This window comes from Oncorhynchus tshawytscha, linkage group LG06, assembly GCF_018296145.1.
Source record: "Oncorhynchus tshawytscha isolate Ot180627B linkage group LG06, Otsh_v2.0, whole genome shotgun sequence".
Classification (NCBI taxonomy): Eukaryota; Metazoa; Chordata; class Actinopteri; order Salmoniformes; family Salmonidae; genus Oncorhynchus; species Oncorhynchus tshawytscha.
In genome coordinates this window covers 75,633,383-75,657,182 of record NC_056434.1, presented here as the reverse complement: position 1 = coordinate 75,657,182, position 23,800 = coordinate 75,633,383, and the positions used below count along the sequence as shown (strand labels likewise).

The 23,800-nt window shown below is 42.5% G+C and overlaps 1 protein-coding gene across 1 annotated transcript in view; it reads right to left on the bottom strand.

The window, feature by feature from the left end:
* Nucleotides 1–23,800, bottom strand: part of LOC112253543 (formin-2) — a 97,001-nt gene that overhangs the window by 56,021 nt on the left and 17,180 nt on the right. Inside the window, 6 exon segments of the mRNA XM_042323620.1 lie at nt 1,855–1,942; nt 14,905–15,049; nt 16,215–16,398; nt 16,401–16,563; nt 16,565–17,008; nt 18,570–18,686. Coding sequence (XP_042179554.1) covers nt 1,855–1,942; nt 14,905–15,049; nt 16,215–16,398; nt 16,401–16,563; nt 16,565–17,008; nt 18,570–18,686 — 1,141 coding nt within the window.

Below are 23,800 nucleotides of genomic sequence, written 5' to 3'. Positions count from 1 at the left end.
CTAATGGGGATCTGAAAACAAGTATACACAGCATCAACCCAGTTGTGATCTTCTTCCAATCATTCATATTGCTGGCCTTGATCTGTAGGAAATCATTGGGGATTTGGAAATTGCTCTGTAAAGGCCTTTTGGTGTTTCTGTACTGTGGTCAGTCTGGCCAAACAAGCAAAACTGTCAGATCTTTATTTTATTTTGTTATCCCACGTCTGTCAACGGAAAATTGCTGTGAGAGAAAATGAACAATCCTCAAACAGCTTTCTTCTTCTATAATATGAATCCCTCTATCTCTTCTTCAATCCCCAAGTGACTCCATCACATACTCCATTTCGATCTCTCTCACACCCTACCCTCTGTCTACCAGTTTCTCTCTCTCTCTCTCTTTATTTAGCTTTCACCCTAAACCCTTTCACACTCTCTTTCCCTCCACAGTCACCACAGGGCCAGCCTCTCACTTCCTCTGCCTGCTCTCCCTCTCTCTGCCTGCTCTCCCTCTCTCTGCCTGCTCTCTCACTCTCACTCATTTGGTTTAAGTTACTGACTCAAACAGGGTTGAGTATCTGACAGAGAGGAAAAGCCTGTATCATCTCTCCCATCCATGACCAAACCCAGCAGCAACTTCCAGCATCCTCCATACCGCAATGATCCAGGTTCCAACCCTGGCACCTAGCACGATGACTAGCCCTCTAAAAGCCTACAGGAAGCCCACATCGCACGGAGGTGTCTTATGAAAGTGTCAGCCAAATAGAAGACTAATTCTAAACTGGGTGGTTCGAGCCCTGAATGCTGATTGGCTGACAGCCGTTGTATATCAGATCGTATACCACAGGTATAACAAAACATTTGTTTTTACTGCTCTAATTATGTTGGTAACTAGTTTATAATAGCAATAAGGCACCTGGGGGTTTGTGGTATATGGCCTATATACCACGGCTAAGGGCTGTGTCCAGGCACTTCGCGATGCGTCATGGATAAGAACAGCCCTTAGTCGTGGTATATTGGCCATATACCACACCCAATCGTGCCTTATTGCTTAAATAACCACCAATGGTGAGCTATCATGACTCTCTATAAAACAATGCCACAGTCATTAAAAAGAACATCAAAACTATGATTCAGAAAATGTCTCTTTCTCCCTTGTCTCTTTAGATGTGGGGTTTAGAGAACATATTACAATCCCAAACAGTGTAACATTACGTGGATGGTTCCCAGATCATTCTGAACATGTGAAGCACTGTATTTCTCTTTCCCTATCTCATCACCTCATGATATACTGTACCCTCTAATCAACACTAATGCTGTATGCTGAAAGAAAGTCCTAACACTGGCGACTGATGAGTATGGCCCACCTCCTCCCGTTGAGATAAGCCTATGAAGAGAACTTATAGGATAGACAGACCCTCCCCAGCGTACATCTTATAAGGCGTGTTTAGACACACAGATGAGGGATGAATGGCGAGGCAATCAGAGGACTATAACAGGAGGAGATTCCATTCTCAGTTAAGTCTGGAGTAGTTCCCCTTTAAAAAGGCAATTTAGACTAGGACACAGACTGACAATAGATTAGAGAACGAGAGAAAGTGGGATAAAATAGAATATAGTAAACCAAATGAAAGGTGGAAACACACAGAGAGAAACAGAATACCAGATCCTTCCTACTTGAAAGTCTAGTGATAACTCAATAATGAGGCATCTCACTTGAGGCAATAACACACATGAATTATGACTAGATCCATCAGAAATCTAGCGAGTTTAATGCTTTGTCCGAACGAACTTGAATTTAGGTAACTACAGAGCAGGCGTAGCCGGTTGCAATAACATCATTATGCTGTGTTGAGGTGGAACATCACCACTCACCATTCTGAATGTCCTTCATGTCCAAGTGGATGCTGGACATGAGGATCCCCACATTCTGAGATCGCTTGGTGTTCAAAAGCTTCACCACCTGAGAGAGAGAAAGAGAGCGAGAGGGAGAGAGAGCGAGAGAGAGAGAGAGAAAGAGCGAGAGAGAGAGCGAGAGAGCGAGAGGGAGAGAGCGAGAGTGAGAGTGAGAGCGAGAGAGAGAGCGAGAGGGAGAGAGGGGGAGAGAGAGAGAGAGAGAGAGAGACAGAGAGAGAGAGAGAGAGAGAAAGAGAACAGAGAACTTTTGAATTTAGTATTTAGTATTTATTACTCTTCCTGGGGTCCAAACAGAAATACATTAATACATCATAGTACAAACAACAGACTACATCATAAATACAACAATACATCAAGACATTGTCCATTAAAAGTAACAATGCTCAGATATTACACATTTACAATATAAAATGTACAATATTACAATGTGTGGGTGTGTGTAGTGTGTGTGTTAGAGTGTGTGTGTGTGTGTGTTAGAGTGTGTCTCTTCACAGTCCGTGATGTTCCGTGAGGTACTGTTTTATCTGTTTGTTTTTAAAAAAATCTGATTTTACTGCTAGCTTGAGTTGAGGTGGAAGAGAGTTCCCTGTAGTTGTGGCTCTATATAAAATAAGTCCAAAACAGGCCAGAACTGAGGCTCAATGTCCCGTTATCATTTCCTTTTATGGGAAGAGCACTGTTGCCAATTCACCCACAAACATTATGCAAATAATAAACCGGATTAAAGTGATTGAACATTTCCCCTTCTAGTTCAGTTCTCCACATCCATCATATTTTCAATGGGAGGATCCAGAATGCATAGATCTTAGATCTCGACTTATCACTTCACCCCGTTACAGAGATAATAGAGTTCATATGGAGATCAGTAGGGAAGGCCCACTAAGTGTACAATAGTGTACGTCCACTGTGCTCTTTTCTCTGTAATTGTTTGTTTATCAAATGAAGTTTTTCACAAACCACAAAATGCATTAAAGGCCTGTGCGTATCAATGGCGAGACTTCACTATTTAAAAGTAAAATGTCACAACAACAATGTGAGAATAGATTGGCACATCACAAATACAGTACCAGTCAAAGGTTTGGACACACCTACTCATTCAAGGGTTTTTCTTTATTTTTACTATTTTCTACATTGTAGAATAAAAGTGAAGACATCAAAACTATGAAATAACACCATTTGTCTTGATGACAGCTTTACACACTCTTGGCATTCTCTCAACCAGCTTCACCTGGAATGCTTTTCCAACAGTCTTGAAGGAGTTCCCACATATGCTGAGCACTTGTTTTCTGCTCTTCCCTCACTCCGTGGTCCAACTCATCCCAAACCATCTCAATTGGGTTGAGGTCGGGTGATTGTGGAAGCCAGGTCATCTGATGCAACACTCCATCACTCTCCTTCTTGGTCAAATAGCCCTTACACAGCCTGGAGGCGTATTGGGTCATTGAATTGCTGAAAAACAAATGATAGTCCCACTAAGCGCAAACCAGATGTGATGGTGTATTGCTGCAGAATGCTGTGGTGGCCATGCTGGTTAACCTTTTATAACTAGGGGGCAGTATTTTCATTTTTGGATAAAAAACGTTCCCGTTTTAAACGGGATATTTTGTCACAACAAGATGCTCGACTATGCATATAATTGACAGCTTTGGATAAAAAAAAACACAGATATTGTCTGTGAGTGCAATAGAACTGATGTTACAGGCGAAACCCAGATAAAAATCCAACCAGGAAGTGCCCCATTTTTTTAAAGCCCTGCATGCCAATGACTCCTTATATGCCTGTGAATGAGCTACGAATGAGCTTATGCTTTCTACGTATTCCCCAAGGTGTCTACAGCATTGTGACGTCTTTTTACACATTTATGTTGAAGAATAGCCGTAAGGGACCACATTTAGCAAGTGGTCACATGATGGCTCCCGCAGAAAATCTTGCGTAAAGTACACAAGTAGCCATTTTTCCAATCGCTTCTTATGAGAAACCAATTGTCCCGGTGGATATTTTATCGAATAGATATGTGAAAAACACCTTGAGGAATGATTCTAAACAACGTTTGCCATGTTTCTGTCGATATTATGGAGCTAATTTGGAAAAAAGTTCGGAGTTTTAGTGACTGCATTTTCCGGTCGATTTCTCAGCCAAACGTGAAGAACAAACGGAGCTATTTCGCCTACAAAAATAATCTTTTTGGAAAAAAGGAACATTTGCTATCTAACTGGGAGTCTCCTGAGTGAAAACATCCAAAGTTCTTCAAAGGTAAATTATTTAATTTGATTGCTTTTCTTATTTTCGTGAAAATGTTGCCTGCTGGTAGCAGAGCCTAGGATAGTATTATGCCATGATAAACTTACACAAATGCTTGTCTAGCGTTGGCTGTAAAGCATATTTTGAAAATCTGAGATGACAGTGTTAACAAAAGGCTAAGCTGTGTCCCAATATATTTCATTTGTGATTTTCATGAATAGGAGCATTTTCTAGGAAGATTTATGTCCGCTGCGTTATGCTAATTAGTTTGAGGCTATGATTACGCTCCCGCATGCGGGATGGGTAGTATCAAGAATTAAGTGTGCCTTGAACTCGAAATAAATCACAGACAGTGTCACCAGCAAAGCACCCCCACGTCATCATACCTCCTCCTCTATGCTTCATGGTGGGAACCACACATGAGCAGATCATCCATTCACGTACTCTGGTTCTTGTTTGGAAAAAAATCTCATATTTGGACTCAATGGACCAGATTTCCACCGGTCTAATGTCCATTGCTCATGTTTCTTGGCATAAGCAAGTCTCTTCTTATTATTGATGTCCTTTAGTAGTGGTTTCTTGCAGCAATTGGACCATGAAGGCCTGATTCACTGTCTCCTCTGAACAGTTGATGTTGAGATGTGTCTGTTAATTGAACTCTGTGAAGCATTTATTTAGGTTGCAATTTCTGAGGCTGGTAACTCTAATTAATTTATCCTCTGCAGCAGAGATAACTCTGGGACTTCCTTTGTTGTGGCGGTCCTCATAAGAGCTAGTTTCATCATAGCGCTTGATGGTTTTTGCGACTGCACTTGAAGAAAGTGCAGTTTCAAAGTTCTTGAAAGTTTCTAGATTGACTGATCTTCCTGTTTTTAAAGTAATGATGGACTGTTGTTTCTCTTTGCTTATTTGAGCTGTTCTTGCCATAATATGGACTTTGTCATTTACCAAATAGGGCTGTCTTCTGTATACCACCCCTACCTTTTCACCACACAACTGATTGGCTCAAACGCATTAAGAAGGAAATACATTCCACAAATTAACTTTTAAGAAGGCACACCTGTTACTTGAAATGCACTCCATGAAGCTGGTTGAGAGAATGCCAAGAATGTGCGAAGCTGTCATCAAGGCAAAGGATGGCTACTTGGAAGAATCTCAAATCTCAAATATAGTTTTTATTTGTTTAATCCTTTTTTGGTTACTACATGAATCCATATGTATTATTTCATAGTTTTGATGTATTCACAATTATTCTACATTGTAGAAAATAGTAAAAATAAAGAAAAACCCTTGAATGAGTACTGTAGGTGTGTCCAAACCTTTGACTGGTACTGTATATTAAAGATGTTTTTATGTCAATATCAAATCATTTCTGGGTAACAATTAAGGGTCACACTTTATTTGGATAATCCAGAAAGTTGGTCTGTAGATGCTCTAAAGATGGTCATACTATCAACAACTATTTATCTTTTTAAAGCAACTGCATGCTATGGTTACAGTTAGGGTTAGAATAAGGGTTAGGGTAAGGGTTAAGTTTAGGGTTAGGATAAGGGTTAAGGTTAGGGCTAGGGTTAGTAGATAGTTAGTTTAAATATTACTGATAGTCTGTACAGAGTCTGTAGAGCATCTATAGATGGACTATCCAATTAAAGTGTTACCCAATGTACCTTACCGTGATTGTTTTCAATTATAATGGTCAAAAACTAACAAAAATAGCTTCTTAACAAAGAGCAATTTCTCAAGGAAGAATTTTGCTGGGACTGTCTGTGAGTGGTCTGAGTAGGGAGGGAAAAACGCGAAACTAGCTGTAATCGGCAGAGAGGTTTGGACCTCTCTTTCTTATTCAGGCAGTTTTTTCAAATAGCTTTTACAATACAAGGGCATTATCACCCATTTCTAAATTGCACACTAGGCTGTTATGGAAATATATTTTCATATAACACAGAAAATCCCATTTTTGACTGCACTGGGCCTTTAAAACCTGTTGTGACTAGGGGGCACTATTTTCATTTTTGGAAAAATAACGTACACAAAGTAAACAGGATATTTTGTTAGGACAAGATGCTAGAATATGCATATAATTGACAGCTTAGGATAGAAAACCCTCTAAAGTTTCCAAAACTGTAAAAATATTGTCTGTGAGTATAACAGAACTGATATTGCAGGCGAAAGCCTGAGAAAAATCCAATCCGGAAATGCCTCGTGTTATGAAAGCTTTGCGTTCCAATGCGTCCCTATTGAGCAGTGAATGGGCTATCAACCAGATTTCTACATATTCCCCAAGGTGTCTACAGCATTGTGACGTAGTTTTACGCATTTATGTTGAAGAATACCCGTAAGCGGCTACATTGTGTAAGTGGTCACCTGATGGCTCTCAGAGTGACTCTCGCGTAAAATACAGAGGTAGCCATTTTTCCAATCGGTCCTACTGAAAAACCAATTGTCCCGGTGGATATATTATTGAATAGATATTTGAAAAACACCTTGAAGATTGATAAACAACGTTTTCCATGTTTCTGTCGATATTATGAAGCTAATTTGGAATATTTTTCTGTGTTTTCGTGACCGTAATTTCCGGTCGATTTCTCAGCCAAACGTGAAGGACAAACGGAGCTATTTCGCCTACAAAAATAATATTTTTGGGGAAAAAAATGAACATTGGCCATCTAACTGGGAGTCTCGTGAGTGAAAACATCCGAAGCTCATCAAAGGTAAATGATTTAATTTGATTGCTTTTCTGATTTCCGTGACCAAGTTACCTGCTGCTAGCTGGACAAAATGCTATGCTAGGCTATCGATAAACTTACACAAATGCTTGTCTAGCTTTGGCTGTAAAGCATATTTTGAAAATCTGAGATGACAGGATGATTAACAAAAGGCTAAGCTGTGTCTCAGTATATTTCACTTGTGATTTTCATGAATAGGAATATTTTCTAGTAATATTCATGTCCGTTGCGTTATGCTAATTATTGTCAGTCGATGATTACACTCCCGGATCCGGGATGGGGAGTCACTAGAGGTTTTAAATTACCTGCTTTAGATTGTGGAGTCTCTAAATATCGGTTCTTGGACAGATGAAAAATCTTAATTTGATTAAGTTTGCTAAAGCAGGAAAATAATCATGCAGCAACAGGACATTTGAATTATTATGTGGATTACAATTAATGGACATTTTTCTAGGGGTTGGTATCAAGTCCGAAATTTCAAAGTGTAAATGACAAATTCAGAAGCCTTTTTAAACCTCAAATACACTACAGGTTTCACATTTTCTGCATTGCAAGAAAGTTCTCCTGCAGCAAGGCCATCAAATTAAGATCCCACATCTGTACAAGAAATATCCATCATCATCAATATCTTTTACTATATGCCACTATATTGTGCCAAGTAAATCATACCTACATTTACAACTGCTGATCAAGTTGAAATACAGTGCCTTGCAAAAGTATTCACCCCCCTTGGCGTTTTTCTTATTTCGTTGCATTACAACCTGTAATTTATGGATCATTGTTACTCTAACTTCCGCGACGCATATAAGGCCCTGCCCCGCCCCCCTTTCGGAAAAGCTGACCACGACTCCATTTTGTTGATCCCTGCCTACAGACAGAAACTAAAACAAGAAGCTCCCACGCTGAGGTCTGTCCAACGCTGGTCTGACCAAGCTGACTCCACACTCCAAGACTGCTTCCATCACGTGGACTGGGAGATGTTTCGTATTGCGTCAGACAACAACATTGACGAATACGCTGATTTGGTGTGCGAGTTCATTAGAACGTGCGTTGAAGATGTCGTTCCCATAGCAACGATTAAAACATTCCCTAACCAGAAACCGTGGATTGATGGCAGCATTCGTGTGAAACTGAAGGCGCGAACCACTGCTTTTAATCAGGGCAAGGTGTCTGGTAACATGACTGAATACAAACAGTGCAGCTATTCCCTCCACAAGGCTATCAAACAAGCTAAGCGCCAGTACAGAGACAAAGTAGAATCTCAATTCAACGGCTCAGACACAAGAGGCATGTGGCAGGGTCTACAGTCAATCATGGACTACAGGAAGAAACCCAGCCCAGTCACGGACCAGGATGTCTTGCTCCCAGGCAGACTAAATAACTTTTTGCCCGCTTTGAGGACAATACAGTGCCACTGACACGGCCTGCAACGAAAACATGCGGTCTCTCCTTCACTGCAGCCGAAGTGAGTAAGACATTTAAACGTGTTAACCCTCGCAAGGCTGCAGGCCCAGACGGCATCCCCAGCCGCGCCCTCAGAGCATGCGCAGACCAGCTGGCCGGTGTGTTTACGGACATATTCAATCAATCCCTATACCAGTCTGCTGTTCCCACATGCTTCAAGAGGGCCACCATTGTTCCTGTTCCCAAGAAAGCTAAGGTAACTGAGCTAAACGACTACCGCCCCGTAGCACTCACATCCGTCATCATGAAGTGCTTTGAGAGACTAGTCAAGGACCATATCACCTCCACTCTACCTGACACACTAGACCCACTCCAATTTGCTTACCGCCCAAATAGGTCCACAGACGATGCAATCTCAACCACACTGCACACTGCCCTAACCCATCTGGACAAGAGGAATACCTATGTGAGAATGCTGTTCATCGACTACAGCTCGGCATTCAACACCATAGTACCCTCCAAGCTTGTCATCAAGCTCGAGACCCTGGGTCTCGACCCCGCCCTGTGCAACTGGGTACTGGACTTCCTGACGGGCCGCCCCCAGGTGGTGAGGGTAGGCAACAACATCTCCTCCCCGCTGATCCTCAACACTGGGGCCCCACAAGGGTGCGTTCTGAGCCCTCTCCTGTACTCCCTGTTCACCCACGACTGCGTGGCCACGCATGCCTCCAACTCAATCATCAAGTTTGCGGACGACACAACAGAGGTAGGCTTGATTACCAACAACGACGAGACGGCCTACAGGGAGGAGGTGAGGGCCCTCAGAGTGTGGTGTCAGGAAAATAACCTCACACTCAACGTCAACAAAACTAAGGAGATGATTGTGGACTTCAGGAAACAGCAGAGGGAACACCCCCCCATCCACATCGATGGAACAGTAGTGGAGAGGGTAGCAAGTTTTAAGTTCCTCGGCATACACATCACAGACAAACTGAATTGGTCCACTCACACAGACAGCATCGTGAGGAAGGCGCAGCAGCGCCTCTTCAACCTCAGGAGGCTGAAGAAATTCGGCTTGTCACCAAAAGCACTCACAAACTTCTACAGATGCAGAATCGAGAGCATCCTGGCGGGCTGTATCACCGCCTGGTATGGCAACTGCACCGCCCTCAACCGTAAGGCTCTCCAGAGGGTAGTGAGGTCTGCACAACGCATCACCGGGGGCAAACTACCTGCCCTCCAGGACACCTACACCACCCGATGCTACAGGAAGGCCATAAAGATCATCAAGGACAACAACCACCCGAGCCACTGCCTGTTCACCCCGCTGTCATCCAGAAGGCGAGGTCAGTACAGGTGCATCAAAGCTGGGACCGAGAGACTGAAAAACAGCTTCTATCTCAAGGCCATCAGACTGTTAAACAGCCACCACTAACATTGAGTGGCTACTGCCAACACACTGTCAATGACACTGACTCTACTCCAGCCACTTTAATAATGGGAATTGATGGGAAATGATGTAAATATATCACTAGCCACTTTAAACAATGCTACCTTATATAATGTTACTTACCCTACATTATTCATCTCATATGCATACGTAGATACTGTACTCTATATCATCGACTGCATCCTTATGTAATACATGTATCACTAGCCACTTTAACTATGCCACTTGGTTTACATACTCATCTCATATGTATATACTGTACTCGATATCATCTACTGTATCTTGCCTATGCTGCTCTGTACCATCACTCATTCATATATCCTTATGTACATATTCTTTATCCCCTTACACTGTGTATAAGACAGTAGTTTTTTGGAATTGTTAGTTAGATTACTTGTTCGTTATTACTGCATTGTCGGAACTAGAAGCACAAGCATTTCGCTACACTCGCATTAACATCTGCTAACCATGTGTATGTGACAAATAAAATTTGATTTGATTTGATTTGAAATGGATTTTTATTTGGATTTCATGTAATGGACATACACAAAATAGTCCAAATTGGTGAAGTGAAATAAAAAAAAGAACTTGTTTCAATTTTTAAACTCCGGAATAGTGGTGAGTGCATATGTATTCACCCCCTTTGCTATGAAGCCCCTAAATAAGATCTGGTGCAACCAATTACCTTCAGAAGTCACATAATTAATTAAATAAAGTCCACCTGTGTGCAATCTAAGTGTCACATGATCTCAGTATAGAGTTGGGCAAAAAAGTATTAAGTCATCCACCAATTGTGCAAGTTCTCCCACTTAAAAAGATGAGAGAGGCCTGTAATTTTCATTATAGGTACACTTCAACTATGACAGACAAAATGAGAAAAAAAATCCAGAAAATCACATTGTAGGATTTTTAATGAATTTATTTGCAAATTATGGTGGAAAATAAGTATTTGGTCTCCTACAAACAAGCAAGATTTCTGGCTCTCACAGACCTGTAACTTCTTCTTTAAGAGGCTCCTCTGTCCTCCATTCGTTACCTGTATTAATGGAACCTGTTTGAACTTGGTATCAGTATAAAAGACACCTGTCCACAACCTCAAACAGTCACACTCCAAACTCCACTATGGCCAAGGCCAAAGAGATGTCAAAGGACACCAGAAACAAAATTGTAGACCTGCACCAGGCTGGGAAGACTGAATCTGCAATAGGTAAGCAGCTTGGTTTGAAGAAATCAACTGTGGGAGCAATTATTAGGAAATGGAAGACATACAAGACCACTGATAATCTCCCTCGATCTGGGGCTCCACGCAAGATCTCACCCCGTGGGGTCAAAATGATCACAAGAACGGTGAGCAAAAATCCCAGGCCCACACGGGGGGACCTAGTGAATGACCTGCAGAGAACTGGGACCAAAGTAACAAAGCCTACCATCAGTAACACACTACGCCGCCAGGGACTCAAATCCTGCAGTGCCAGACGTGTCCCCCTGCTTAAGCCAGTACATGTCCAGGCCCGTCTGAAGTTTGCTAGAGAGCATTTGGATGATCCAGAAGAAGATTGGGAGAATCTCATATGGGCAGATGAAACCAAAATATAACTTTTTGGTAAAAACTGTGATTTGCTGGATTTTTTTTATCTCATTTTGTCTGTCATAGTTTACAGCTCAGGGTTGGGTGATAAAAAAATATCCCATGGAGCACCCATTAAATCCATTATTAAAAATGGAAAGAATATGGCACCACAACAAACCTGCCAAGAGAGGGCCGCCCACCAAAACTCACGGACCAGGCAAGGGGGGCATTAATCAGATGGGCAACAAAGAGACAAAAGATAAGCTGCAAAGCGGAGATTGGAGTATCCGTCCATAGGACCACTTTAAGATGAACACTCCACAATGAGAATCCGTGGTATGACTTAAAGATTGCTGTACACCAGCGTAACCCATCCAACTTGAAGGAGCTGGAGCAGTTTTGCCTTGAAGAATTGCCAAAAAATCCCAAATCCTTGGCAAGATGTGCCATGCTTATAGAGACATACCCCAAGAGACTTGCAGCTGTAATTGCTGCAAAAGGTGTCTCTACAAAGTATTGACTTTGGAAGGTGAATAGTTATGCACGCTCAAGTTCTGTTTTAAAAAAATCTTATTTCTTGTTTGTTTCACAATAAAACATATTTTGCATCTTCAAAGTGGTAGGTATGTTGTGTAAATCAAATAATACAAACCACCCAAAAATCTATTTTAATTCCAGGTTGTTAGGCAACAAAATAGGAAATATGCCAAGGGGGTGAATACTTTCGCAAGCCACTGTATATGGATAAACCAACAGCCAACAGCCTTGGTGAAACCATGGAATGTATCATGTACGGTTCACAGTAGAGTTGACCAGTGGAGGCTGCAGAAGGGAAGAAGGCTCATAATAATGGCCAGAACGGAGAAAATGAAATGGCATCAAACCATGTGTTTGATGTATTTGATACCATTCCACTGATTCTGCTCCAGTCATTACCACAAGCCTGTCGTCCCCAATTAAGGTGCCACCAACCTCCTGTGGAGTAGCCACTCCAGGTGACCACAGTCACACTGAGAAAGCAGAGTGGCTTCTGGGTAATAAAGTGGTGTGGGGAGGGTAGCTAGTAAACCCCAGACTCAAACAGACCAATTGCATGTGCTCCAGATCACACAAACCACAACATAGAACATGGACACAGTTACATCACTGCCCTCCTGCCTCCAACACACTGTAGACGTCATAGAATGTCATTTTCAATGATAAAAGTAGTAATATATCAGTTGGCCAAGCTCCTATTGCAGGTGCATAATGGTGGTATTACACTGCAGTATAATATTGTCTGATGTGTTAATAGTGATGATCATTCTACCACATTGGATATCCTTTTGACAGGATCTACAGAATAACTATTCTCCTGCAGTATATCATAACTAGTTTATCATAAACTGTTTATTAATGTACAGTTCATTATCCATTCAAAAACGTTTTCCTGATGGGAACATGGTTTCAATGAAAATATTACATACAAACCATGTGCAGAAATTGAATCCTAGGTTTTAAAAGATCTTTAATTCCCGTCAATCACCGTTTGATGTTTTATTTGTGTCTCCTCCCTGTCATGAGTCAATCATTCCAGTAATACTGTGTTTTCAATGTTGGCCTACACATATTTCTACGAAACCCACAAAGCCCTGCATCACATGCCAGAAATAAACCCTGAGGGAAAATTTGTTCTTCATTAGACCATAAAAGAGAATAAATTATCACAAAACAACATTTGTTGATGTGGAAAAAGTACTCAAACGCAGACGTCTGTTAATGTGACTAAAACTAAAGGCCTGAGTACAGTATTCTTTCTCTACAGTTTCCCATTTAACATTGAATATAACAAAGTGGGCTAGTACAGTGTGAAGTAGCCAGTCCACTCTGATATGAAATCACAAATCCAGTCATAACAAAGACAGAAGGTGTGAGAGGGAAGAAAGATGATAACAAGGTATATCCAAATATCTAACACTTTCGACATAACGCATAAAAAATGCTTTGCAAACGCTATTCCATTATTACTTTAAAAAAGGTATTCTTCATATCCAAGTGATGAATGAATGTTGTATGGTCGGTAGGTTGATTGAATCCAGACATAATGAGGTCTGACTGAGAGTGAGTATAAAAAGTGACTCAGCCTAGCTTTCTGCTCTTCATCAATCATCAAGTCTGTCTGTACTGAATACACAGAGGAAGTCCCTCTCACACAAGAGGGAAGAGCACACGAAAGGCTCTGTCCCAATACTCTACTAAACCCTATTTTTTATCCTAATTTCCCCTGTGACCACTTAGAGCGGAAGTGCTTGGCTAGCTAGTCCTCCACCATGGCACTTAAATCCATCAGATCAGTGGCTGTGACAGAAAAGTACAGTACAAAGTTTGAAAGGGAAGCTATGCTAGACTATTGGATCTGAGCCACGAGCAGCGGTCTCAGGGGAAGAATCACAGGACAGACGAGGCTGCCACAGTGTCTCCCAGTCATCAGTGTGGGTTTGCGAACCACAACGCCACACACTGTCTCCGAGTTTTGCTGGGCCTGGAATCCAGGGGCAGCCAGACCTCACACCACATAATCAGTCTCTGGCTACATCACTTCCTCATGTCATTTACAGGCAGGGGATTAATGTGACGGAGAGAAGTGCAGGAAGAGACAGAGATGGAACCAAAGAGAGTCAAGGGCAGGAAGAGAAAGAGATGGAACCAAAGAGAGTCAAGGGGAGGAAGAGACAGAGATGGAACCAAAGAGAGTCAAGGGCAGGAAGAGAAAGAGATGGAACCAAAGAGAGTCAAGGGCAGGAAGAGAAAGAGATGGAACCAAAGAGAGTCAAGGGCAGGAAGAGAAAGAGATGGGACCAAAGAGCGTCAAGGGGAGGAAGAGAGAGAGATGGAACCAAAGAGAGTCAAGGGCAGGAAGAGAAAGAGATGGGACCAAAGAGAGTCAAGGGAGGAAGAGAAAGAGATGGAACCAAAGAGAGTCAAGGGCAGGAAGAGAAAGACCAAAGATGGAACCAAAGAGAGTCAAGGGCAGGAAGAGAAAGAGATGGAACCAAAGAGAGTCAAGGGCAGGAAGAGAAAGAGATGGAACCAAAGAGAGTCAAGGGCAGGAAGAGAAAGAGATGGAACCAAAGAGAGTCAAGGGCAGGAAGAGAAAGAGATGGGACCAAAGAGCGTCACGGGGAGGAAGAGAGAGAGATGGAACCAAAGAGAGTCAAGGGCAGGAAGAGAAAGAGATGGGACCAAATAGCGTCAAGGGCAGGAAGAGACAGAGATGGTACCAAAGAGCGTCACAGGGAGGAAGAGAGAGAGATGGGACCAAAGAGCGTCAAGGACAGGATGAGAAAGAGATGGGACCAAAGAGCGTCAAGGGCAGGAAGAGACAGAGATGGTACCAAAGAGCGTCACAGGGAGGAAGAGACAGGGATAGGACCAAAGAGCGTCAAGGGCAGGAAGAGAAAGAGATGGGACCAAAGAGCGTCAAGGGGAGGAAGAGACAGGGATGGCACCAAAGAGCGTCAAGGGCAGGAAGAGAAAGAGATGGGACCAAAGAGCGTCCAGGGGAGGAAGAGACAGGGATGGCACCAAAGAGAGTCAAGGGCAGACAGGCAGACACAAGCTCATACAATGTACAGTACCTGTTTGGCCTTGGACTTGGTGATGGTGTCTGATATTGGCTTTTTTTTCTCCTTCACAGCACTTTTGGAAAACAAGTTGACAAATTCATCAAAATCCACTGACGGTTCCTCGATCTTCTCCCAAACCAGAGAACCACTCGCATCCCTCAGGTAGAAGAGAGAAAGATCTGCATTACATCGCTTTCATTTCATCTTTATCCTGGTGATGTATACCTCAAACCTACAACTGAAAATGTATGGCATGTTATGCTTTACCGAGCCCCAGAAAGCAGGAAGACCAGCACTATAGCACCTCTTCAGACAACTGTACAGTACATTACATTTCCAATAACTATAAATAAAAACACCACTATGTATCATGCCCACTGATTATCATACGATGGACTTATTTACACTTCACAGTACAATTTGAAGGCTATTATAAGACACATTTACGTGTGTGGAGTCTGACCAAGTGCATCAGTACCAAACTGCCAATGTTAGGGAGAAGTGAACATACATGTAGTTTAACTAGAAATGTATCTTCATTTTGCAGTAGCTTGGTGGTAGTTGAACTAAATTCAAATCTAGGTAGTGTTTTCAGTAGTTAATAACATTTTGGCCATGTAGTGGTGTAGTTAACTGCTGAAACTACACACTACTTTTATTGCAAAAATAAAATAAAATATTTGTGAAGTAGGGAAGAATTTCCTTAGTTTTTCGGCATCAGACCTGCGTAAATCACAGTTGAAACATAGTTTTTGTGTTTAATAGGCTAAATGACACATTCTGTTAACACCTGACCCCAGAGTGATCTGTTTTTGCAATTTGTAGTCTATGACATTTCAGATTTAGATATGACAATTTTTCCCAAAGTAGCTTGGATGTAATGAACTACTTTTTCGAATTAGTTTTAGTTCAGGAAACTATATTTTTCTTAAGGTAGCTTTAGTGTAGCTTAACTTCTTCCAGTGTTGGTAGTTTGGGAAACTATGATTTCAGAGAAGTTTCCCCAACACTGCAAAGCACATCTCAACATCTGTTTCAACTCAAACAACATCTCACCAAACTCTTTCCCCACATCTTTCTCAGATTTTAGACTGGGTTACCATCTGTGTAGCATTGGTTTACAAGGCTGATCTTTATCTTCAGTAGAAAACCCATTCTATAGCCTCTATGAATGTCAATGATCTATCTCTATCTTTTGCATACGTTCTCTTTCATGCGTTATGTTTATGGATATCTCATATACTGTAGTTAAACAGGAAGCTTTGGATAAACATACTGTATATGTACGAACAGTCATTGGACTAAAGTGGACTAGTAATTACTTTTTAGCATGCAGCTGGATCCTGGTCCAGTAGAGAGGCTTCATAGGCTTGGGGGGCTCGATGGGGGGCTTCTGAGGGCCAGCCTCCTGGGCCATTGGGGCCATGAAACCACCGGGAGGGGGAGGAGGGCCAAATCCTGGGGGGAGGTGGAGGTCCACCGCCGGGGGTGGGGGCGGAGGAGGGGGCCAATACCTGGTGGCGGGGGTGGAGGTGGAGGTCCAAAGCCTGGCAGGGGAGGGGGTGGAGGTGGGGGACAGGATCCGCCCATACCTGGTAATGGAGGAGGAGGGGGTGGAGGAGGAGGACCAGCCCCACCAGGGAGAGGGGGTGGGGGTGGGGGGCCCTCCAGAGAGCTGAGGTAGAGGAGGAAGGGGAGTAGGAGGAGGGGGTATACCTGAGGTGGGAGAAGGTGGGGGCTGGGTACCACTCTGCTGCTGCTGTTGGCAGGTACAGACAAACTCAGGTTTGTGGAGGGAGGAGGAGGAGATTGCTGGGAGAGAGGCTGAGGAGGGGATTGACCCTCCCCTGAAAGGCACTTCAAATCTAAAGGCCTCCTCCAAAGGGGATGTCTGTACGGAAACCTCGATCCTCTTCTTTCCTGCGAGGCTGATACCCCCCAAGGCCACAGTATTGTCCCCATCTCCTCTCTTCTTCGAGTCGATCTCCATCTCCAGAGATGCATGCTGGATTTCCAGTGCTGCCATCTTTATCCTCAAGTCATTAATGGTCTTCTCCAGCCCTGGAATATCACTGCCATTGTCCTCTTGTGACAGATTCCCGGACTTTGACGAAATCTGTCACAAAAAAAGGATTTCAGACCACCTTTCAAGCAGAAGCAATAAAATACAGAACGTTGTACATTTGAATATTACATAAAGGGATGTTTGAAGCCCCTTTTGATGGATGTAAACAGTCAAGCCATTAACACTTTTCAAGGAATGTGCTTTTTAAGTTGACTATTTATTATACCTTTATTTTATCAGGGAGTCATACCGAGACCATTACCCACATCCAAATACAACATGCAAGCAGAAAGAAAAAAACGAACACATTCATCAACTTTCTGAATTGCCCTAGAGGTACCAGAACATCACATTTAAGAACATTTTGAAGACTGCTGCACAAATAAAGTGCAACAAAACTAAAAGCTGATTTACCTAACGCAGTAGAGACCAAAGTCATGTCCAGAGTTAGCCATCCCTGAGAGCGGGTGTGGTAACTCGTATGTCTAAAGTTTAGTAAAGATGTTAGGTACCGTGGGACTTTTTGTAAAAGGGCTTAATAAATGAAAACATAGCGATGTATCAACCTACAGTATGTGACATCAAAGAGGGCCAACCAACTTTCTGGTAGATAATGCAGTGATGAGTGCTAAAACTGTCTCCCTTAATAAAGCTGCATCTAACTGCTTTAATGAAGTGGCAGCTGCGTTCATATTGATGATGTCATCATAGTCTAGGACTGACAGGAACGTCAACTGAATAATCTGCTTTCTACTATTTAGCGAGAGGTAGGACTTATTTATATAAGCCCATTTTACAAAAAAATACATGCTTACAAAAAAGCAATATTTTCCTCAGACTTCAAACCTAGTAGATGCCACAACATGAGTGAATAAGGGTAAACAAACACCCACAACTGAGGGTGTTTGGTTCACCCACAACTGAGGGTGTTTGGTTCCAGGGTTATAGGTCAGGGTAAAGTGAGGGTCAGGGTCATGGTCAGGGTCAGGTCAGGGAAGACCACATGTCTAGACGCCAGGCTTCCAGCACCTGGGTAGTTAGAACATTGATGGGGAGACTTCAAAGACTTGACCCACGAGATGATCAAAGTCTCCATGATCTTCAAAGAGGCCATGTGTAGAGTGCAGAGCCCAGAGTTAGATGCACATCACAACACCCATGTCTATGCATACTACAGTTTGTGTTGACTTTACAGTCCGAGTCTTTCTGAGTGACGTTCAGGAGACCATTACAAGGTTAGGAGCTTGACAGAATATGAAGTTAACCTGCTTCTGACAATGACCTATGAAAGTTATCGTAAGAATTCAAGCCAAGCCTGACCTCTGTTGGAAGAGCAAGAGTAATATCCTCATGCGCGGTCATTGTACAAAATATACAAAATATAACCACAAGAGGACAGTATTGTAACAAAACATGTCTGGGCATTCATTCACTTCCAGTTGTAATAGCAAACAGAAGATTACAAAGATCTGTTGTCCTTCTGAGGCACACAGTCATCGGTTGAAGTTGACGCAACATTTTCAATGTCACACTATTTGAATAAATGTTCTCCTCTGGATCTCATCTGCTTGGTGTGGTACACTACATAAAACACACAGTGCTGAAAACATACCTGAGCTGGTTGTGGAGGGGGCCACAGGTCCTGGATGCGGCCTGGGGTACGGCCTTCATGGGTTTCCCAGTGGTGGGTGGGCAGGCCGAAGGTGGCCCATGTATACAGCTGGTCCTCCTGGGGGAGGGAAAACAAACAATGATCATGTTAGTATGTATTTTTACAGAATTTTAGTCACATGATATATTAACACCATATAATAACCAGGCGAATATAACTGGGACATTAGACCTACATCATTTTCAGTTTATTTTTTATTTTTTTGCACTGCCCTGTTTTGGCATTTATTTATACACACAAATCAAGGCCAAAACAGGGAAGTGCAAAAAAAAGGCAGACAGCTATTTAACATACAGACAGAGAAACAGGAACTCCCTTCATATTTAATCACATTTTACTCCAAGGAATAAATCAATAAAGCAACCTATGTAAAGCCCTCTGTTGATTCAGAGGACATCAACCAACATTGGCTAAACAGAGAGGGCTTTCACTGTACTAATCGAACCAATAAAAACGTCCACTTTTCCTAAGTGATCTAAGGTACAGTGTTTGCTTAGCACAAGACTCCCTATTGTACAGTGGAACATGTAGAACATTGCGAGAAGCTAAAATAAAGCCAATCTCATTCATCTGAGATATGAAAACTCAGCTTGTTACCGTGTATATTCCATTAGTTCAGCTTAATGCATGAGAGCTTATTACTTATCAACTGAGCACATTTTCTTCCTGGGAAATGGCTGTGAATGATTCCATTGCAGCAAGCAGTTTCAGCACGGCACGGTAATATGATATTGAATACATGCAATTGGGCAATTCTAAGGGCCCAATTTAGTCTGAATCTAAATATATTGTAAATCAATCGGATAATTTACAGACCTCTACATAATAGCTATCCATCTATATAAGAATATCAAGCCATTCCAACACTGTGCATGTCAAGTGTGTGTGTTTGTGTGTACTGTATGCGGGTGTATGAGTGGGTGTCTACACTTTACGTAGCACATATTCATTCTGTTCCAGTCTGTGAGCTTGCCTGGGGCGTTGTTTTCTCTGTGAAGTCAATGCCAGAACAAAACCTTAACCAGAACTCCAGTTTGAACTGGAGACAGAATCACAACGACAGTACAGACAGAGACAAAAACATGGTCAGAACCTGTCATAGCCCCCTACTCTATCACATCAACAATATTTTCCCCATAGAGACAATGCTGATTCATTATAGTGGCACTATAGTGAGTGATTAGATCTCAGGGAATCAAAAAAGGCTGTCTACTTTTACAGAGGAGAGGACAGTGAGGACAGAGAAAGAGAGGGAGGGAGGAAGAGAGAGACAGGAATAAGAGAGAGAGAGAGATAGGAATGAGAGCGGAGTTGAAAGAGAGAGCAAGAGTGTGAGAGAGAGATAGGAATGAGAGTGAAGATGTGAGAGAGAGATAGGAATGAGAGTGAAGATGAAAGAGAGACAGAGTGAGAGAGAGAGAGGAATGAGAGTGAATATGAAAGAGACAGAGTGAGAGAGAGAGGAATGAGAATGAAGACGAAAGAGAGACAGAGTGAGAGAGAGAGAGAGGAATGAGAGTGAATATGAAAGAGACAGAGTGAGAGAGAGAGGAATGAGAATGAAGACGAAAGAGAGACAGAGTGAGAGAGAGGAATGAGAATGAAGATGAAAGAGAGACAGAGTGAGAGAGAGAGGAATGAGAGTGAATATGAGAGAGAGAGAGAGAGAGAGGAATGAGAGTGAATATGAAAGAGAGACAGAGTGAGAGAGAGAGAGAGGAATGAGAGTGAATATGAAAGAGACAGAGTGAGAGAGAGAGGAATGAGAATGAAGACGAAAGAGAGACAGAGTGAGAGAGAGAGAGAGGAATGAGAGTGAATATGAAAGAGACAGAGTGAGATAGAGAGGAATGAGAATGAAGATGAAAGAGAGACAGAGTGAGAGAGAGAGAGAAAGAGAGGAATGAGAGTGAATATGAAAGAGAGACAGAGTGAGAGAGAGAGACAGAGAGAGAGAGAGAGAGAGGAATGAGAGTGAAGATGAAAGAGAGACAGAGTGAGAGAGAGAGAGAGAGAGAGAGAGAGAAAGAAAGGAATGAGCGTGAATATGAAAGAGAGACAGAGAGAGAGAGAGAGAGAGAGAGAGAGAGAGAGGAATGAGAGTGAATATGAAAGAGAGACAGAGTGAGAGAGAGAGAGAGAGAGAGAAAGAGAGAGAGGAATGAGAGTGAATATGAAAGAGAGACAGAGTGAGAGAGAGAGAGAGAGAGAGAGAGAGGAATGAGAATGAAGATGAAAGAGAGACAGAGTGAGAGAGAGAGAGAGGAATGAGAGTGAATATGAAAAGAGACAGAGTGAGAGAGAGAGAGAGAGAGAGAGAGAGAGAGGAATGAGAGTGAATATGAGAGTAGCATTACAAAAATGGAAGAGAGGAAAATAAAACAGGGCAAGAGATTGAGTGAGAGAGAGATAGGAATGAGAAGATGAAGATGAGAGAGTGGAGACAGAGTGAGTGAGAGAGAGGAATGAGAGTGAATATGAAAGAGAGACAGAGTGAGAGAGAGAGAGAGAGAGAGGAATGAGAGTCAATATGAAAGAGAGACAGAGAGAGAGAGAGAGAGAGAGAGAGAGGAATGAGAGTGAATATGAGAGTAGCATTACAAAAATGGAAGAGAGGAAAATAAAACAGGGCAAGAGATTGAGTGAGAGAGAGATAGGAATGAGAGTGAAGATGAGAGAGAGAGGGAGAGAGAGCTAGGAATGAGAGTGGAGATGAAAGAGAGACAGAGTGAGAGAGAGAGAGGAATGAGAGTGAATATGAAAGAGAGACAGAGAGAGAGAGAGAGAGAGAGAGAGAGAGAGAGAGGAATGAGAGTGAATATGAAAGAGAGACAGAGTGAGAGAGAGAGAGAGAGAGAGAGAGAGGAATGAGAATGAAGATGAAAGAGAGACAGAGTGTGAGAGAGAGAGGAATGAGAGTGAATATGAAAGAGAGACAGAGTGAGAGAGAGAGAGAGAGAGAGAGAGAGAGGAATGAGAATGAAGATGAAAGAGAGACAGAGTGTGAGAGAGAGAGGAATGAGAGTTAATATGAAAGAGAGACAGAGTGAGAGAGAGAGAGGAATGAGAATGAAGATGAAAGAGAGACAGAGTGAGAGAGAGAGAGGAATGAGAGTGAAGATGAAAGAGAGACAGAGTGAGAGAGAGAGAGAGAGAGAAATGAGAGTGAATATGAAAGAGAGACAAAGTGAGAGAGAGAGAGAGAGAGAGAGAGGAATGAGAATGAAGAAGAAAGAGAGACAGAGTGAGAGAGAGAGAGAGGAATGAGAGTGAAGATGAAAGTGAGACAGAGTGAGTGAGAGAGAGGAATGAGAGTGAATATGAAAGAGAGACAGAGTGAGAGAGAGAGAGAGAGAGAGAGGAATGAGAGTCAATATGAAAGAGAGACAGAGTGACAGAGAGAGAGAGAGGAATGAGAGTGAATATGAAAGAGAGAGAAAGAGAGAGAGAGAGAGGAATGAGAATGAAGATGAAAGAGAGACAGAGTGACAGAGAGAGAGAGAGGAATGAGAGTGAATATGAAAGAGACAGAGAGAGAGAGAGAGAGAGGAATGAGAGTGAATATGAAAGAGAGACAGAGAGAGAGAGAGAGAGAGAGAGAGAGGAGAGAGAGAGAGAGAGAGAGGAATGAGAGTGAATATGAAAGAGAGACAGAGTGAGAGAGAGAGGAATGAGAATGAAGATGAAAGAGAGAGAGTGACAGAGAGAGAGGAATGAGAGTGAATATGAAAGAGAGACAGAGTGAGAGAGTGAGAGGAATGAGAATGAAGATGAAAGTGAGACAGAGTGAGTGAGAGAGAGGAATGAGAGTGAATATGAAAGAGAGACAGAGTGAGAGAGTGAGAGAGAGACAGAGAGAGAGAGAGAGAGAGAGAGGAATGAGAATGAAGATGAAAGAGAGACAGAGTGAGAGAGAGAAAGAGGAATGAGAGTGAATATGAAAGAGACAGAGTGAGAGAGAGAGGAATGAGAATGAAGATGAAAGAGAGACAGAGTGAGAGAGAGAGAGAAAGAGAGGAATGAGAGTGAATATGAAAGAGAGACAGAGTGAGAGAGAGAGACAGAGAGAGAGAGAGAGAGGAATGAGAGTGAAGATGAAAGAGAGACAGAGAGAGAGAGAGAGAGAGAGAGAGAGAGAGAGAAAGAGGAATGAGAGTGAATATGAAAGAGAGACAGAGTGAGAGAGAGAGAGAGAGAGAGAGAGAGAGGAATGAGAGTGAATATGAAAGAGAGACAGAGTGAGAGAGAGAGAGAGAGAGAGAGAGAGAGAGAGGAATGAGAGTGAATATGAAAGAGAGACAGAGTGAGAGAGAGAGAGAGAGAGAGAGAGGAATGAGAATGAAGATGAAAGAGAGACAGAGTGAGAGAGAGAGAGAGGAATGAGAGTGAATATGAAAGAGAGACAGAGTGAGAGAGAGAGAGAGAGAGAGAGGAATGAGAGTGAATATGAAAGAGAGACAGAGTGAGAGAGAGAGAGAGAGAGAGAGAGAGAGAGAGAGAGAGGAAATGAATGAAGATGAAAGAGAGACAGAGTGAGTGAGAGAGAGGAATGAGAGTGAATATGAAAGAGAGACAGAGTGAGAGAGAGAGAGAGAGAGGAATGAGAGTGAATATGAAAGAGAGACAGAGTGAGAGAGAGAGAGAGAGAGAGAGAGAGAGAGAGAGAGGAATGAGAGTGAATATGAGAGTAGCATTACAAAAATGGAAGAGAGGAAAATAAAACAGGGCAAGAGATTGAGTGAGAGAGAGATCGGAATGAGAGTGAAGATGAGAGACAGATTGAGTGAGAGAGAGGAATGAGAGTGAATATGAAAGAGAGACAGAGTGAGAGAGAGAGAGAGAGAGGAATGAGAGTCAATATGAAAGAGAGACAGAGAGAGAGAGAGAGAGAGAGAGAGAGGAATGAGAGTGAATATGAGAGTAGCATTACAAAAATGGAAGAGAGGAAAATAAAACAGGGCAAGAGATTGAGTGAGAGAGAGATAGGAATGAGAGTGAAGATGAGAGAGAGAGTGAGAGAGAGCTAGGAATGAGAGTGGAGATGAAAGAGAGAGAGAGAGAGAGAGAGAGAGAGGAATGAGAGTGAATATGAAAGAGAGACAGAGTGAGAGAGAGAGAGAGAGAGAGAGAAATGAGAGTGAAGATAAAAGAGAGACAGAGTGTGAGAGAGA